At 38.6% G+C, this 17,888-nt stretch overlaps 1 protein-coding gene across 1 annotated transcript in view; it reads left to right on the plus strand.

The window, feature by feature from the left end:
* The window catches only part of LOC131787432 (vacuolar protein sorting-associated protein 8 homolog), a 43,529-nt gene that overhangs the window by 4,705 nt on the left and 20,936 nt on the right, over positions 1 to 17,888 (plus strand). Inside the window, exons 9-37 of the mRNA XM_059104539.2 lie at positions 559 to 645; positions 1,034 to 1,101; positions 2,425 to 2,475; positions 3,294 to 3,396; positions 3,820 to 3,876; positions 4,648 to 4,725; positions 5,743 to 5,784; positions 6,355 to 6,435; positions 6,929 to 7,012; positions 7,148 to 7,234; positions 8,238 to 8,312; positions 8,785 to 8,820; positions 9,125 to 9,215; positions 9,499 to 9,545; positions 9,976 to 10,068; positions 10,440 to 10,486; positions 11,325 to 11,423; positions 11,754 to 11,794; positions 12,139 to 12,221; positions 12,325 to 12,414; positions 13,147 to 13,198; positions 14,361 to 14,476; positions 15,121 to 15,166; positions 15,247 to 15,320; positions 15,797 to 15,831; positions 16,076 to 16,154; positions 16,290 to 16,382; positions 17,029 to 17,085; positions 17,753 to 17,835. Coding sequence (XP_058960522.2) covers positions 559 to 645; positions 1,034 to 1,101; positions 2,425 to 2,475; positions 3,294 to 3,396; positions 3,820 to 3,876; positions 4,648 to 4,725; positions 5,743 to 5,784; positions 6,355 to 6,435; positions 6,929 to 7,012; positions 7,148 to 7,234; positions 8,238 to 8,312; positions 8,785 to 8,820; positions 9,125 to 9,215; positions 9,499 to 9,545; positions 9,976 to 10,068; positions 10,440 to 10,486; positions 11,325 to 11,423; positions 11,754 to 11,794; positions 12,139 to 12,221; positions 12,325 to 12,414; positions 13,147 to 13,198; positions 14,361 to 14,476; positions 15,121 to 15,166; positions 15,247 to 15,320; positions 15,797 to 15,831; positions 16,076 to 16,154; positions 16,290 to 16,382; positions 17,029 to 17,085; positions 17,753 to 17,835 — 2,075 coding nt within the window. The remainder of the gene's footprint in view (positions 1 to 558; positions 646 to 1,033; positions 1,102 to 2,424; positions 2,476 to 3,293; positions 3,397 to 3,819; positions 3,877 to 4,647; positions 4,726 to 5,742; positions 5,785 to 6,354; positions 6,436 to 6,928; positions 7,013 to 7,147; positions 7,235 to 8,237; positions 8,313 to 8,784; positions 8,821 to 9,124; positions 9,216 to 9,498; positions 9,546 to 9,975; positions 10,069 to 10,439; positions 10,487 to 11,324; positions 11,424 to 11,753; positions 11,795 to 12,138; positions 12,222 to 12,324; positions 12,415 to 13,146; positions 13,199 to 14,360; positions 14,477 to 15,120; positions 15,167 to 15,246; positions 15,321 to 15,796; positions 15,832 to 16,075; positions 16,155 to 16,289; positions 16,383 to 17,028; positions 17,086 to 17,752; positions 17,836 to 17,888) is intronic.

A 17,888-nucleotide genomic window follows, 5' to 3' on the forward strand; every position in this document is an offset into this window, starting at 1 on the left:
AGTGTGCTGTTAGAAGCAATGGATTATGCATTCTATCAGTTTACCATATAATTGGTAATTATTCACTTAAGTGGAGCTGAATATTGGGGGATATGTACCTTGCCGCTTTGTGGCTTGGTAAATATCCACCACTTTCACAGACATTGATGTGAGTAAGTATTTTAGAATAATTTTTATACCACACAGAAAACAAAAAAAATTAGTTTATTTTCATTGACACACCAAAAATTGTTTGAAATTAAATTGTTAATGTGCAATTTGTCTCTATGGCTGCTTGGATATGCATAGTACTTGCTAATCATTTCCAATTCAGCCAATCAGGGCATGTGGAAAGCACTATTCACCTACGTGGCATATACTGATAATCCATGAAGAATGCTTGAAGAACACAAAAAAATATATTGACCAATCACACGGGGTATATATCTACAGGGAAATTACATTCTCAAAATAATGCTGCTGAAAGCTATCAAACAAGACATCTACTATTTTATTGTAGTTCTGTACTGTATTTAATCAGTTTTATGATAAAGTTACCTATTTGATTATTTTTTCCAGATAACTATGTGGGATTTGCAGTCTGGGAAATTGTTGAGACAAATTGCTGATGCCCATCCCATGGGTAGTGCAGTGCTGCATGTTATGGTAAGAAAAAAGAATTTTTTGAACCATTTTGAAAGCATTTTGTTTTCTTAAAATGTGGTGTGCTATTTAGCCCAAAAAATTGTTTCTAGAGAGGGGTTTTATACAATTATAAACATATCTTGCAGGAGAGTGAGAAAAGAAAAGGAGCAATTAAAAAATAAAAAGTAAAAAAAAAAACCAAAGAAATATTTGCTTGATTTTTCACTTTTTTCCGCGGGAAGTTTACTATCTAACCTCGTCTTCGCGTACTCGACTCAGTCCTCCTGGGTCACGTTCAATCATAAGGGAACATCTGTCAAACCCTTATCAGCTATAGAGCACCTATTATTCTATTTTTAGACGTGGCTGCTAATTTTCTGTTGTTATTCATTGTGTAACTCATTCACAGTTCACAGATGACCCAACAGTTGCAATTTGCAGTGACAGTGGCGGTTCTGTGTTTGTTCTCAGCTTCAAGTAAGAATTTTTTTTATAGGAAAAAGGAAACGATGTAATGACATGAATTGCTCAGTGAAAAGGTTGCGTTATTAAGTAATTTCTGTGATCGCATCTATTTACTGGAGAAAAGAGCGATCACCTAAGACTGATTTTCAAGTGAAGAAGCACTTCTGAATCGGGAAGGGTAAGTTTACATTTGCAAGAGTTGAAATATGACAGGAATTACTTTAGCGCTGTTTTCCTGTTTAGCTTTGGAAGTCGACCAAAACAACTTTTCAGTGAAAATTTTAATAGTATGTCGTATTGGTCTCCCTCTACCACGTAATATGATTGGCCTCCCTCTACCACGTAATATGATTGGCCTCCCTCTACCACGTAATATGATTGGCCTCCCTCTACCACGTAATATGATTGGCCTAGAAAACTCGTGTCATCTTCTTAACCAATCAGATGGAACACCGAGAATTAGGCATACCTTGGCTTGTGTTTTCTCGCGCTTTTGGCAGTTTGCCTGTTTTTACCTTGAGTTCTTGTTGGCTCTTTGCACCGATCAATCATTGTAACTATTTAGGTATTTTCTTTAATGACAATCACTTTAATTTCGCTGTGAAGGAAGGACTTTTTGATCCCACGTGTACGGCTTCCCATGTTCTTCCAAGTTAAGCTTGTCGATAGGATCGTTTAGAAACTCCCAGGACATTTCTGAAACGATAAAAAAACAATTTTCAAGTGAACTGATCGAATCTTTACTTACCTTAATAACTCTAAATCTGAAAAAATATCACTTGCACGATTTGAGTTAATAGTTGTTGTAACAGTCCATGCAACTTTCATGACAAATGAACAAAGGGGGTAAGTTTCTAAAGAACTATGGTGCTGCGGCGGTGGGAGAGTATAACAGGGTTATTTAGTATTATCATCTGAGTTGGTAACGTAAATTGGCTACCGTAAAGAGTTTCAAAGGTGACGTTTCGAGTGTTATTCGCTCTGACGAAGGGCTAACGCTCAAACGTCAGCTTTGAAATTCTTTACGGTGGCCAATTTACGCTATCAACTCACTTGATAATACAAAATTATCTTTACAACCAATGCATATTTGTGGGACAGGTACTTATTCAATGAGTCGTATTTAATCAGATCCAATGAAAGAGAATGAGCATAGGAGAATATAGTACGGATTCAAGGAGCACTCAAAAGAAACCCGGCCTAAAACGTCCAGAAAAAGGGGGAAAATTGGGCGACCATCGGCGGTGCCACTTTTCTGGGCCAATTATAACGTTACTCAAAATAATTTAGAACCTACTTTGAAATACATATAATTCATGGACTTTATTCTAACAGGAGACTGATCGGAATGAGGACGTATGAATCAACTTGCTTGTTTTCAGGAAGGTAATGAAAATGACATGATATGATAGCTCTTATCTTTTAACCCCCAGATGAAATGTGTAATTCTTATTACTGTCAACCATACAATTCTTATAATTTTAGTTCAGAGAATTAAGTGTTGGATCAACTAATTACCCCCAAATTGATATTTTTCTTTATTCTCATCACCTATCTGGTTGATATTGTGTTGATATTATAAGGAGAAATTCTGTCTTGGTCACTCATGGGAGTTAAAAGGTTAATCTACACTAGGCATATGCACTTCACAAGTAAAGTGATCTGCATGTAAAGAATTATTTTACGTCTGTTTTCGTTAATTTGGTAAAAAAACACAACAAAAACAACAACAACAACAACAAAAACAAAACAACAACAACAACAACAAAACCAAAAACTTAGTTGAGGGTTGGCAACTTTGGAAAATCGCATCGGCCTTATGGTAAGTGCTCTTGCCGGATTCGAACCTTTGCATGCTGTTCTGATCTGTTCTTCGGCAAGTCAATTCCTCTTAGTGCCTTTCGCCACCCAAGGGTCGAAGTGGGTGTTGACCAACCTCCGAGGTAACCGGGAGGAAATTCCAGAAGGGGAGTTGGGGGTGGGGGTTAAGCTCTGGTGGTCTACCATCTCATTTTGCAAAGAAGCAATATGCTTCGTGGCATAGAAACCTGGAAAAGCTCCAGCCGCTGTGCAAATAAAGGTACACATGGAGACTTTCCTTTTTTTATTGTCACTGATTTTTATCAACTTCAGAATGGAGATCTTTTTGATGACTATCAGTTGCATATTATTGTCATGTTTGTTTTCTTTTTTTCGTGTTATAGCCGCGGTGAAGTGTGCACGATGGCACCTCTTCATTTGCATGAAGGAATGAAAGAGCATCCTCTTTATGAACAGTCGTTATTAGCTTTGGCCACTCTTACTAAGGTACAGTAAGACGAGTTCTACTGTAGCAGTTTCCCATGTTCCATATCGTGATTTTGACTTCTGCTTATATAAAGTACTTTGGACTAATGAATAAAGGGGATAAATTTCTAAAGAAACTGTGTTGCTGCGTTGGTGGGAAAGTAGAACAGGGTCATTTAGTATTATCGACTGAGTTGACAACATAAATTGGCCTTCCTAAGGAGTTTAAAAGCTATTGTTAACACTTGGTGCTAGGACTGTGCTCCAGTCGCTGACGAGGAATTTATAGCATTAAGAATACAAGTTTGATTGTGCATTCGATGGTCAATAAGCCAAAATGTAACAATGCCTTCATTCTTCACGAACTTAAGGCATATATATTAACGGTGTCCCATATGTATCAAAGAGCTTATATTCTACTACTTTTGTTGCGTTTGTTTACAGGTTCTGGTCTTAACACTGAAGCCTGAGCTCGAGGTCCTCTTTACTCACACTTTAAAGGTACGAATGTTGGAAGTAACTTTAAAAGTTGTAAATCTGTAAATGAAATCTAAAAGGTGGTAAATTTTGAACTCCCATGTGCAATACAGAAAGCTTTTATCAGCATAATCAAGCACCTGAGACTAAGAAAAGTTTTCTACGAGTAATCGGAGCTCAGACCTTTGGATCTCGTGGTCTGAGACGGTGGGGAAAGGGTGGGAGGGGGGAGGGGCGAGGCCATCACTTGATCAAGTGCGATTGGTGTTTGTTTTTTCTTTTCGTCGTCCCTCATCTATGATAAAACGAAGTACAACCATGACTAGCGTGAAAGTGCCTGAGTTCTTAATGTTAATGGCGGTAAAAACTATCCCCATTCTCCTCTGCGCCGACCGAAGTGGCAATATCTTTCTTATCTCTTCACCGAGCGGATTTTGCTTGTCATTCTTATCCTGATTTCAAATCTCGCGCTGAGATATTCGACTTAGCATTTTAGTATTTCAAGCCTTTTTTTTTTTTTTGCAACCAAAGAGCATTACCCCTTCGAAAGATAGCTACGACCGAAAATGGTACGCTCTTTTATCCACAGTAGTCTGATTGTCAAACTCCAACCAAACCCACCGTTTGATTTGACTTTTTTTCGTAGAAATATTTTAAGGTAAATTTTGGTAAGTTCGTGTCAATTCCCCCTCTTATCTCTCTCAATGAGCGTACATTATACTCAAGCTGAAAGCCCCACTGAATTTTAACATTTGCTTTTCTTTTTCAACTGTTAATAATTATTTCATCCCTTAGGGCCCTGCTGATTCTCTGCCGCTGTTGGCCTGGCAGTTTGCCATAATTCAAGTGGAGTCCAAAAAAGTCATTGATCCGGTGGGTAGCTAAATTTCTGTCAAGAAGTCAATATATTGACTGAGAAAATAGTTCAAACAAAGTAAACATAAAGCAATAAGGAAATAAAGTTGCGTTATCTATTCCAATTTTTCAGGAAGTAATTTTTTTAAAGTTTCGTCTGAATGTTTTGTGTCGTTCAGTGCGACGTGTAAAAGTACCTTTCAACTTGTTAAAGACCACAACGATGAACTTGAGAATTTAACTTTACACTAAATTTCCGCTCACCTGCGGATGAATATCAGGCAAAGAAATGATCCTGGCAGGTGGACTGCAATTTTGCAGGGCAAATGCAGGAAGCAAGGCTGAAAAAATTCGGGTTTCGCAGTTCACCTGCGTGGATCATTTCTTTGCTTAAGTATGCTTGAGTGTTTCAAGATAACCAATAGTTGACTGTGTTCCTCGCAACAAAGTAATCGTTGGAACAGAACTGACCCCATTAACGCTTGAAGTTGCCAAAGTGCTGGTACACCTCGGGCAGCAACGATTGTGCTGTGGTTGGACTGCGTGTCGGTCGAATTTCGACCCTTTCCGTCTACTAACCCTCCAAATGCCGATTGTTCACCAAGTATGTGGACGAGCTACGATCGACGGCGTACTTTTGGCCGATTCTGTCTGATAATTGCCTAAGGGCCGTTTTACAACTAATTATGTTGGACGACTGTCTACCGATAGTGGGCCGAAGATCTGGTCGACGCATTCGATGGATTGGCCCACTCAATACCACACGGAAATATCTCTTAGTTGAAAGTTGACTGAAGAGTTCAAGGACAGACGCGCAAAGTCGCTTAGGTGGAGAAGGGCATTTAAATGTGGCGTTTCCGCTGTGATTTGGAATACGGAACACGATGTGTCAAACAACTGCGAATTTCCCTATTGCAATTATCTTGTTCAATAATTTTAGATGAGACTGCTTCAGGGTTATTTTATGACAATGAGGTATTTATTGTTTTGTATTCTTAGAAAGTAATCATTATTGACATGTTCAATTTCCCGTAGGTTCTTGCATTTGGGAGGGGAACTGAAATTTTCTTTTATCAGGTAAACGTTTCTTTGCATGTTTCAACCATCATCGTGGCAAGCTAGTGGCTACTGTTCAAAATTATTTTGATAAAACATTTTGGTCAGGATGAAAGCAATTGTTAATTATGCTCTAAGGAACCTGTTTAACTTTTGATTGGAAAAGATGGGAAATTTTGAGTACGATCGTTGGGTAACGAAGTATGCATTTAATTTGTCATCAGAGTTGCACATCGCTGATCTCATCAGTAAGCAGGACGCTTGTTACATCTGATCTTAGTATATGGCCTCGCTTACTAAAGAGTTTTCTGTAGTTTGGTGTAGAGCATCGAGCCGCAAAAATTTAAATATCTGAGTTTTAATCCTCGTTGGAGATTCTGTGGTTTCGTAGCTCAGTTGGTAATAGCAAAGACACGGGTTTGAATCCCGTCGAGGCCTGAATTTTTTTAACCTTCTTTCTTCGGAACTGCAGCTCATTTGCGAGGATCATTATCTATTTGTACTCAGATTTTCTTCTCTTGTCTTGCTCTCACAATCACTGAATTCGTATCTTTCTCTGTTTAAACTTCAGTTTTCCTGTTTACTTCACAGGCCCATTCTCAAGGGGAAAAGCAAGTCAGATTTATGTTCCTACAAAGATTTGAGAGTTCGTATAAGCTCACTGCTCTTCATGTAAGTATGAGGTGTGGGCTTAGTTTGGGCAAATGCATTCATCATTTAAGGACTCTACACCGTTTTTTTAATGCCTGAAAGTAAGAAAAACTTTAAATTCCCTATGAAAAAAAAATCAATTGTGAGTAACTTGTCCAGTTATAAATCTAATTGGATTTCGGCGAATCTTGCTCAAGTGCGGTCCATCTACGCGGTTCATACCAAAGTGAATATGGAACTTCCGAATGTTCTTTTCCCTCGGTTCCCAAAGCAATATCTATGTAGTTTGACGGGGTAGTTTAGTTTTATCAGCTGAGTTGACAACGTAAATTGGCCACCGTAAAGAGTTACGGAGCTGACGTTTCGAGCGTTAGCCCCGTCAAAACTTTAGCAGGTCCTCCTTCAGGAGGCACCTGAAAATGGAACTCCTCAGCATTTTCGTTATTTATTTTTTTTTATCGGCGCCCGTTAGGTATGAATACATTGTAATATTCTGCTGTTCCTTTACTCCTAGTGGCTGAACCCACAAGTAATCGCTACAGTAGACGCGCTGGAGAGAGTCCATGTCATTGATGTGCGAAGTATGGAAGAACTTGAGGTGAAGATGAACGTGTGATGAACGATTTCAGTCGCAGGAAAATCTGATTGATTGTGGTTTTCATTTCTAGACCAAAAGCACATGCCAAATCAAACGGAAGCCATTTTTCTTGATATTTGGTTCAATTTCTTGCAGGTTCTTGACCTTAGCTCAGTACAGCTTGTGTACAGCAGCAGTTATTTCAAGTCACTCTCTACTGGAGGAAACGTCAGCAAGGCTTTGGTGAGGAATCTGTTTTTCGTTATTAGAGCTGTTTCCAACCCGAAACCTTACTAGCTACAATGGTAAATCAAAACAAATTTTTCATATCATTATTAGCCGATGAGAACTGAAAGGCACACTGCCAAAAGCGCGGGAAGACGTGGGTTACCAAGGTACGGGTAGTATTCGTACTGCTCTGGTTGATTGAGAGGACGGCGCAGGTTCTTGTCTCGCCAATCAAAGAATGAAGTGAAGCAAAAACAAAGCACTGGATTGTTGATTAATGCTCCTCTTCTTCCTGCCGTAGATCAACCAACTGAGAATTCTCGAACTTCCCCTCGCTACCATGCTTCTTTAACCCTTCATCTCCCAAGATCTGATTCCTTATTCTCCCCTCCAGCTTCTACTCATTCCCTTGTAAATTGGTTATGAGAATTTGGTGTTAGATCAAGATAACAACTTGTACCCTTCTAAGTTTGATTGTTCTCATTACCTGTTTGCTCGATAACGTATGGAAATTATTGGGAGAAGTTACTTGTTAATCACTTCAGAGAGTTAAAGGGTTAAAGAAAACAAAGTGTGAACAAAGAAGGATAAAGGTTTACCTATGGCCCAAAAGCATTACTGCAGAACCCAGAAGAGACAAATTTCCCATGTAGGTCTTATTTCAAATGCCGTCCCTCTCAATTAAATTTGGTATCCGCGAGGTTGTTACATGAACCAAGCTCTCTGCGTGAATGTTGTGTCAAGAAAGACCAGGAATTCCACACACAACTGGTTATTTCGATATTCTCATGCGAATCAACCTCGCTCCGTTACTTGATCACGTTATGCATCAGGTTCTCATCATGCGTTACGTCCACACACGCATCACGTTCTCATCACGCATTACGCTCCAATCATGCATCGCGCTTTTTCTGTTGGTGAGGAATAAGGTTGGAATAAACGCCACAAGGGGGGTGCAGTCTGATGGTTTAATTTTTTCTTGATTTAATCAACTGTTTTGTTTCTTTTTCATTCTCAGGTAGCCGCCAGTGAACATTCATGTTATCAGACAGTAGTGGTGTTTAATGGACAACAATTACTCCTGGGTGTCAAGGTAGATAAATTTTCTGAACCATGAAATATAAAGAAGAAGGGTATATCATGAAATGTCAAAGTATATTTTCAAGATTTCGCGGCACAACTAGTTACATAGTAGGGTGAAAACTTACTGGCCTCTAAGTACATCGAAAAAGAGAAACAAGCTGCACACAGGCTGTGACTATCAAATTCAAAGGGCTCAAATGAACGTTTGGTAAATTTCTAAGGAACTTTTTTATGATTTATTGGATTTTTTTTATGTAAAAATTTACCTTGAAACCACCAAACACCAAAATGAGAAGGAAACAGAACGAGGATATGAAATGATGAAGGATTGCAAGAGAGTGTTAAAAACATTTAGACTCACAATAATTTACACTCCGAATAAGAATGATTAATAATAAAGTTTAATCGACACATAAATATTCAGGATACCGTGATGACACTTTTATGGTTCACATATTCATTTATTTATTTTTTACCTTTAGTCCGTCCATGTATTGACACTAAGGAACTGGCGCGATGTAAGTTCAGACTTCATAATTATAGTTTTTAAGATATCTACATAAAGATTTGATCAACAGAATCAGTTGAAAGTAGGCAAAGGGTCAGGTTGTGATGACTTCTTTGTTATATTCCTCAGGATTCTTACGCGATGAGCAACTTTTGATTGCAAAGCTGAAGGGGGCGGGGGGGGGGGGGAGGGGGGGCACTTTGATTTCCAAGGCGTCCACTAAGGGTGCATACCTTAGAGGGTCGCGAAATAGTGAGGCGCATGGAGAATACTTAATTTGATTTATTGCTGTTTGTATTTTGTTTGTATTTTAGAGGATTGAAGTTTTCGTAAAGCAAAATAACTTCCTGGACGCTCTAGAACTGGCACTGTCTTTTTATGATGGCACTGCCATGGCTGTGATCGGTAGGTAAACACCTCTGATGGCGATCACAGTATTTCCTCAGGACCTTCGTTCTTATCATTTATCACACTGAAAGAAAAGATCTATCTGCCCAAGGCAGACACGCTCGTTATTTGATGTGGGTATTGATCTCCAGCTTTTGTTGTAATTTGCAACGGCTGTCACGGCATGATCCAAGAAATCGCGGAAAAAGTTTAGTACAAACTCAAATTTCTAACTTTTGATCTCCCAAAACCACCCTTCTTTCTTGTTCAATATAAACTGATTATTGATATTCTTTTCCAGGTTTAATTGGAAATAAAGAGCAGAGATCAACAGAAATTGCTGCACAGGTAAACTTTTAATTAGCGGTTATAAATTGCGTTGATTCCTTGAATCAAGACTAATACTTAGCATAGAAAACTACTCAGATGTCACAGCAAAACAAATTTGGATCAAACTTTCTTATCGGAAAGACGACATCTCTTCTCGATGCGAATCCTCAAAAAGAAACCAATAAATGAATAAAGAACAACTTTGAAGAACCCCCGCACACATTCGCGGACAAAAGAAAGAAGAAAAAAGAGAAATGATAATCCAAAAGTGTTTAATGAATACTTGAGTTGTTCATATTTTGTAACTCGAACAATTTAGTGTCATCTACTCGATAGAAAATTAGGGGTCGCAGACTGAGTCTCCATTGTGGTGGTAGAAAATTCCCCCCAACTTACTGCCTGGCTTGGCTAACATTTGACGAATTGTATTATTTTTTCTTTATCCCAGATAGAGGAACTATTACTAGCTTATGTTGATATAACAGTGTTCGTAAATTGCCCAAAGACTAGAGACACTAAGGAGCTGAGAGATTACTTCAAGGTGAGTTTTTGGTTCAAATGCTAAGAACTACAATATTATTCTTCCCCAATAAAGTAATGTGATAGCAGATTGCGTAAATCATCGAAAAAATAAGGTGGAATAACGTTTAAAACGACGATGGAGTGATCGTTGATTAAAAAAATTGATTCGATGAAACTACAGAATATGAAATAAAAGTGAGTTGAAAAAGAATGAAAAGGGAATGAAGGTTTCATCTTTGAGAAACTTTTAATGAAAGAGCGCCTTAAAACGCCGGGCGAGTCTATCAGGACGAAACTCCTTCTTTCGGAAATTCTTAATAAGGTTAATAATTTCTGATTAATTATTGTACTGTATTTTATCATTAGAATACTCTCTTATTGCTTTTGTAGGAAATGGTACCAATCTTTATCAAGTATAGCCTGGCCATCAATAACATGTGAGTTTTATACAAAATTTTAAGGAATGGTCTTCTTCTTCGTCATCGTTTTTATTCCTTGAATGTGTTTGACTTACGGAAAAAGCTTTAAATCCTGATAAGAGCGATTATACTAACTTTATTTTCACAAGTGAAATACAATCTCGGAAAAAACAAACAAACAAACAAACAAAACAGAAACAAAACCGATCAAATATTTAACAAATGAATTCCATGTGGCCTTATGGCCATGTGTCTATAAAAGATCTCAGATCACGTCAAGCTGTGGAAAGTGGTACACGACGTGCAGCTGAGTGTGTCACTGATGCTCTTACCACATTCAAAGTCTTCTGAAATCCATTAGCGAACAAACGCAAGACAACCGCGAATCGACTTGATTTAACCCTCTACACCCTTACATCAGAATCCACCTTCTCCATACTCTTCTCTGTGTGTTTCCTTTAGTACTGACAAGGAGAATTTGTTGAACAATCAAAGTTTCTTTGGGGTGGCGATCATTTCCTTTATTCTCATGATCTTAGTGAATAATTCAACCATATTGCTGAGAGGAGAAAATAGATGTTGGTCACTCTCAGGGTTTAATAGGGGTTAAGTAATAGAGAAGTAAAAACTTGTTGATGATTACGTTATAAATGCATCTGTTCTCCAAAAGACAGTTAGTGATAGCCAATCAAAAGACTTGTGTTTTTCAGCTCATTATTTAAAATGGAACTGAATGTGAATAAACCATTCTCATTCCATTTGTTATTGCGACGAATGGGCTCGAGCACATTCATTGATCACTGAACAGCATGGAATGTGAAACTGAGCCAATTTTTGTCAATTTTTATTCTCAAAGGGATCTCTTATTCAGAGAGATTTATGACAAGTTCTGTGAAGATCCTGTTGGAAAAATCGTGTTTCTGGAAAGCTTGGAACCTCATATCTTAGCAGACAAGTAAGTTTACTCAGAAGAAATAAATTTTTACGAGTTGAAAGAGGTGTAACTGGACGAACCTCTGCGGGATTGCATTGTTTTAAGGGCCACACTCGTTTTCCCGCGCTGGAAGTCGTACTTCAATTTGCTTCAAGTCCATTTTCTTTTTCTTTTTTCTTTTCTTGTTTTTTCTCTTTTTATATATTTAATAAGTCCCTTTCTTCCCATTACCCATTGGCTGGCGTCTTATTATTATTATTTTTTAATTCAATTCAATCTGAGAGCGCTTTTATTTTACATTATAAAATAACTTCGGAATGTCCCTGTTTTTTTTTTCCTCTTTTTTTTCAGACTAACGTCTTTGAGTCCGATTGTGATGAAGGAGTTTATAGGTAATGTGAATCTATGTATGTTTTAGGAGGTTTCTAGGCTGGAGTAAAATCTTGAGTAAACAGAGCTTGGGGTGAATTTTCAAGCTTAACTTCTATTTACAATTCATCTCAGGCAGATTCCATACCATGACTTCGTAAATTATAAACGACCTATCAGAAATCACGAATTGGTCTGTCAGTCTTCGAGGTAGTGAAGAATGGGTCGATGGATATATAATATATTTCTCGATCTGCTGGTTTACTCCGGGACCAATTATTTTAGCATAAAAGTAGCAAAGAAATCATGTTCATGAGAATTCCGAGACCTCTGTCCCATGAATAACTTTTTTCTTCAATTTTTTTAGAGCACTATAACCAGCAAAACAAGCTCAAAGATGTAGAATCATGTCTCATGCACCTAGATGTGACAAATCTGGATATACATCAAGTACGTACACATGACATGTCTACAGCGAATCGCATCCAAATCGAATCCAGTCCCTTGTTTTCAAGCGAAGTGACTTTTGCTAAGACCTCTCCTCTTTCCTCAGATGGTGAAACTCTGCTGGGCTCACGGCCTGTATGATGCCATTTTCTATGTGTACAACAGAGGCATGCGAGACTACACTACTCCACTGGAGGTATTCTTGGAATTGTAGGACGTTCATTATTTATCGCCTGGGGGGTGGGGTTCGGAGGATTTTGGTTATGTCACAATAAAAGTCACTTGATCCTCCTTAAGGCTCTGTGGTATTTGAATGATCCTCCTCAGTGGCAGTCAATTTTCCATAGTCCCCTGTTTATACTCTGAAACGACTGATTTCCCCCAACCCCCGTTCCTTTTGAAAACCAAGTGATCTCCTTTCCCCCCGTCCCCCTTCCCGAAAAAAAAAATTAAAAATCTTCAGATTAATTAAATTATGTCTGGTCCCTTGGGATATTTGGCCTTCCGTAAACCGTGTAAAGTTTCAATAGTTTTTACCTCTGTTGTAGTTGTTTTTCATGTTTACGCTGTTAAATGCCCAGCCTGTTCTGATGTGAGCGGTAGAACAAGAAAACTGCTTCAACTCCTAAACCTTTGAGAGTGACTAGCATCTCATTTCTCCCTAAATTATCAGCCCTAAATCAAACACTAAGATTATGAGAGTACAGCAAATGATCTATCACCAAATAAGCTCTTGATTGATAGACAACTTCTTTTTGTCGTTGCAATAGCAAATGTATAAATAACAGTACACAGGATATTCGTACTGACACTTGGGTGTGCAGGGTGGGTAGGGTGGATAGGATGGATAGTCTGGAAGTGAAACGTTGAAAATATTGCCCTCCCCCACTTTTCTGTCCTCTTGTTCATTGTTATAAATGTTCCACAGGAGCTGATTAATGTCTTAAAGGGCACAGTGCAGGCCAGAACTCCATTTGAAGGTAAGGTGTTTATCGTCAATGTAAAGAGTGACAAAAGAGTGCTGTGACTGAGGGATAAATGGATCTGTTCTGTGATTGAGTTCAGTGATTCTTTTAATCCTTTGACACCTAGGAGCTTCTAATTTCCTTACAATATAGCCCTTGAATCACGCGTGAAGGTTACGTTTTTAAAGGAAATGATCACCAACTGAAGCTCTCGATTGTTACAGAAATTCTCTTTGTCAGTACTTTGGGAAATGTCTAGAGAACAGTACGGAGTATATGCATACTAATGCAGGGCGTGAAATTGCGACTAATACAGGCGCCAATGCGACTAAATTTTTCACTTTGGCGACCAAATCCTGAAAAGTAGTCAAATTGGCGACTAGAATGCTTCATCATAACCATACCTAGAGATACGGTGAATTAAAAAGATTTACAAAGATAAATCCGCGGCAAACGTCCGCGTTAAGTTTGTTTCCAAAACTCAGCGCATGCATCTCGATCGATAACTAGACGTCATCTTGGATTTAGGTGAGCTTGAACGTTGTATATCTTCCATCCTAATGTCGACTTTGTAAAACTTCGAAGAACTTAATTTTGAAGGGTCTATCTAGAACGCTGATAGCGTAAAAAAAGTTTTTTTGTCTTTAAAAATGGTGACCAACTTTTTTTGAATTAGCTACCACTGTGAAAAATTTAGGAGCCAAGCGGCTATCAGCAAAAAAAAAAAATTAATTTCACGCCCTGTAATGTTAGGTTGTAGAGGGTTAAGATGTTAACAGCCCTTACTTCTGATACTGATCTTTTTGCCAAAATAAATATGGTATGAATTACGTTTGAACCGAGCTGTGCTGGTGGTGTTTGATTTATGTTTGCCATTTCTTTAGTTATTGATTATAAAGCGAAACTATAATGGAGTAAAAAGTATGAAGAACTTAAAAAAAATCGTTGCTTTGAAGTTTCGGATCAATATCAGTATCTGGACAACTGCCCACCTACCCTTCCCTAACCCAACATTAACCTTAACTTGTTGTCAATTGACTGTTGTTGAGTTCGGGGAGGGGTAGATGGGCGGTTACCCAGATACTGATATTGATCCGAAGTTTCTTGCAAGAAATAGTTGAGTGGTTAGTGCTTATAGCTTATCTGCTGACAGTTTTAATGTTCTTTCCGTTTTAAGATTCTGATCTTTCTTTGGGGAACAAATTACTTGTATACATCAGCTGCTGTCTGGCTGGACAGGCATTCCCAGTAGGTTCCATCCCTGAGGACTATGCACTAGACGTGAAAAAAGAGGTAAACGTACTTTTGTTGAATGCAGTCTTGGATTTTATTTCTTTTTCTTTTTTATTAGGTTTTTTCACAACTCTCGTTAAGTAGCTTTAAAATAAAATTTCTCAGTGAGTAAGTTACAAGTGTCTCCCTTAGGAGTTCAACGTTTCAGGCGTAAAACCAAAAATAAAAGAGAGAAAAGTGGTCAGTAATGTATTACAATTTTTCGTTTCTGTTTAAGTTAGATGGCGACTTGTTCGTACATGGTTCAAGAGTTCCTTCCTTCTTGGGCTAGCCCAGGAAGGAGCCTAGATTATACGCAGACCTTTTGCCAGCTCAAGGCCTCAAACTTTCCCGCGGGCGAAGGAACGCTCGCTTCGCAAGGCCAATGATGACGAGCTGCTCGTAGTCTTGTCTGTCTGTCAGTTTCTGATTATGTATTTTAGCCCTTTAACTCCCAAGATCTCATTAGTAATTCTTCCTTCTGTTTGCCATAAAATGCGAATGATTTCAGAGAATTTGGTATTGGATCAACTTGTAGCCCTTAATTGAGTTTTCTTCTTCATTCTCTTCACTAGTCTGCTTTATTCCGTGTTGATATTGTTAGGAGAAATTCTGTCTTGGTCACTCATGGGAGTTAAAGGGTTAGTTTTGTTCTTGCCTTCCAGGTGTTCAACTGCATCACGACCCAAAATACTAAAGACGGTTTTGAAAGTAAGTTAAACTATCCAGTGTTGCTCTGTTCATCCCATCGCGTCACTTTGTTAAAATTTTGATTATTGCTTTGCCCGTAGGTGAACCTTCATATCCACGTTTGCGAGTTTTGTTACATTTTGATACCCAAGAGTTCTTGAATGTTCTTTCTATGGTAAGTCAGTTCATTAGCGACTTCGTCTCTTACAAAGCATCCTACTGCATTGCTCAGTTCTCGAGTATTCTTTCCATGGTAAGTCAGTTCATTAGCGGCTTCGTCTCTTACAAAGCATCCTACTGCATTGCTCAGTAAAAATTCAAACAATGCACTGCAATATTTGTAGTCACTCTTAAAGACCAGTAACCTCCCCTAAAGACAAACTTATACTCTTTGACCTCAAAGAGTAACTAGCATCTAATTCCTCCTTACAATATCAACTCTCCCCCCCCCCCCAATCATATTTTAAGGTCACAAGAGTAAAAAGGCGACCGAGTATCTTTAAACGAATTCTCCTAGACTGCACCTTAGAAAATGTATAGAAAACAGTATGGAGAATATGCAAACTGATGTTAGGGTGTAAAGGGTTATAGGTACCAGTACACTAGTAAATGATTTTTTTTCGACCTATTATGTACTGAATTCGATTGCAGGCGTTTGAACGGAAAGATTTTGACGACAATTTTGAGTAAGTCAAAGATGTTAAAATTTACTTCTGATATTTATAAGTACTTTAAGTTAACAGAAGTGTGGTTGGTCTAGTCTTCATTAACCAATCTGATTCGCAGTCATGTTTTCAGTTGTCACGCACAGCCTCCTTTTGGTATGTCACGCAACGCTGTAGAAGGGACAATGAGGATATTACATGAGTGCGCGTGGATACGAATTTTACCATTGAATATTGATGGCGGTTTCTTGATTCCTCTTTATAGCGGTCCATCTGGTGTCACGCGAAGACAATACCTTGTGAATATCCTTCTTGACGTAATGGTGCAAGACACTGGCTTTACGGTAAAGTTTACGAAGAACTTCATGAACTTACGCTTCGTTCAAACAAATTTGCCATTTTTTTTCCTAATAAAGCTTTTTTTGCACAGAAATTTTGCCTTCTTCTTTGTCTTACAATATTGTTTGTTGCACATACAGCCAAGCCAAGTTGGATCGCTGTTTACGTTTCTAGCGCGGCAAATGGCAAAGCACGAGAACAGAATACAGGTCAACAAGGTGCTATTTGAACAGGTTGGACTGTCTTTTGTTTACAAAAGTGTTTTCATCGTCTAAAGACTCGCTTATTGTCATTGCATTTGTACGAGGCGTGTCAAAATAGTGGTTAGTGCAAGGGACTCTTGATCGACAGCTGCGGGTTGGGCCTTGGCCGAGTCATCCTGTTGTACTCTTAGAAAAAGCACTTACTCTCGCCATGCCTCTCTCGGCCCTGGAGCATAAATGGGTACAGGCAAACTGTCAGAGAAACCTGACGAAAGAAGCCTCCGGCTAGAGTTTATTTCAGTTTCTGTAGCATGAAGCGTCTAGAAGTACTGTTTCTTCCCCCTGGATGGAATGCTAATCCATCGTAGGTCATCTCCAGCCCCAGGAATTTCGTCAGGGTTCCTCGACATTCGCCGGCACTCATATATTCTCCTTCCTGCAGAGAACACCGAGGAAAGAGTCTTGCCAGAGAACACAACACAATAAAAGCCCTGAAGAAATGCGGAAGGGTAACCTTCGCATTTATTGGCCTCCTGTTCAGGGGGTTGGTAGCAGTACACCTGGCTGCTTCATACCACTGAAGCCGAGATAAGCTCCGAGACAAGTGCCGTGTAAACGAAACGTTACCGCTTTTGCCTTATTAATTCATTTTAATTGCCTTTATTGCTTTTTTAAGGTCTTGGAGTATCTTGCTAACCCCGACGATGACTCCAGACACGAGGAAAGACAACAGGTAGTGTTTTAAAAACTATTTGTTATGTTAAGCGATATTTCAGAAAATATCAGAGAGTGATAGCACTTGCGTATATGACAGCACAACTGACCGATTGCATCTGTGCTTTCTAATTGGACGATAGTGGTTTACGTTGATATGTTCTAAAACTATTTTTCAATCGAATATTTGGTTTTAAATCTAGAATTTTCAACACAAAGTTACGCAATTTTTTCTGACGGCGAATTTTAGAAGCGACGATTCAAGCATTCCATTTTGAATCTACTACGTGGGTCTTAAACATTCAAGAAATTCTTCCTTTTTTTGCTTCTAAAAAGCAAACTTAGATTTTCTATGGATAAAGCTCTGGTCTCAAAATATTTCTTGGTCGTTTTAGCCTTGCTGTTTATTCATAGTAGTACGCGATTACCTGGTAAATACGACACGATTGTAATAAAACATTTTTTTCTTGCGTAAGTTCTCTGTGCTATGTTTTAGGACAATTGTTTATACTTTTGACTGCGATTAATCATGAACCAATTATTATTTTTCGAGTGCAAACAACACGACCTCCATCGGATGTGACAACCGCATCGTGATACAAACAAGAATTCTTAATTTCTAGCCTTTTTTTCTTCTTTTTTTTTTTGAGTTCGTTGATTTTTTCTTTTATTTTGATATCTTTTAGGCCTTGTTAGAGCTTTGGAATGCTGGTGGCCTGAAACAATTCGATGACGCCCGCATACTGGTTCTTGCGGAAAATGCTAAGTTGTAAGTAATGTGTGAGGTTTTCGCCATAAACCGTGCATTGCCTCATCGTTGTT

This window comes from Pocillopora verrucosa, chromosome 13, assembly GCF_036669915.1.
Source record: "Pocillopora verrucosa isolate sample1 chromosome 13, ASM3666991v2, whole genome shotgun sequence".
NCBI classification, from domain to species: domain Eukaryota; kingdom Metazoa; phylum Cnidaria; class Anthozoa; order Scleractinia; family Pocilloporidae; genus Pocillopora; species Pocillopora verrucosa.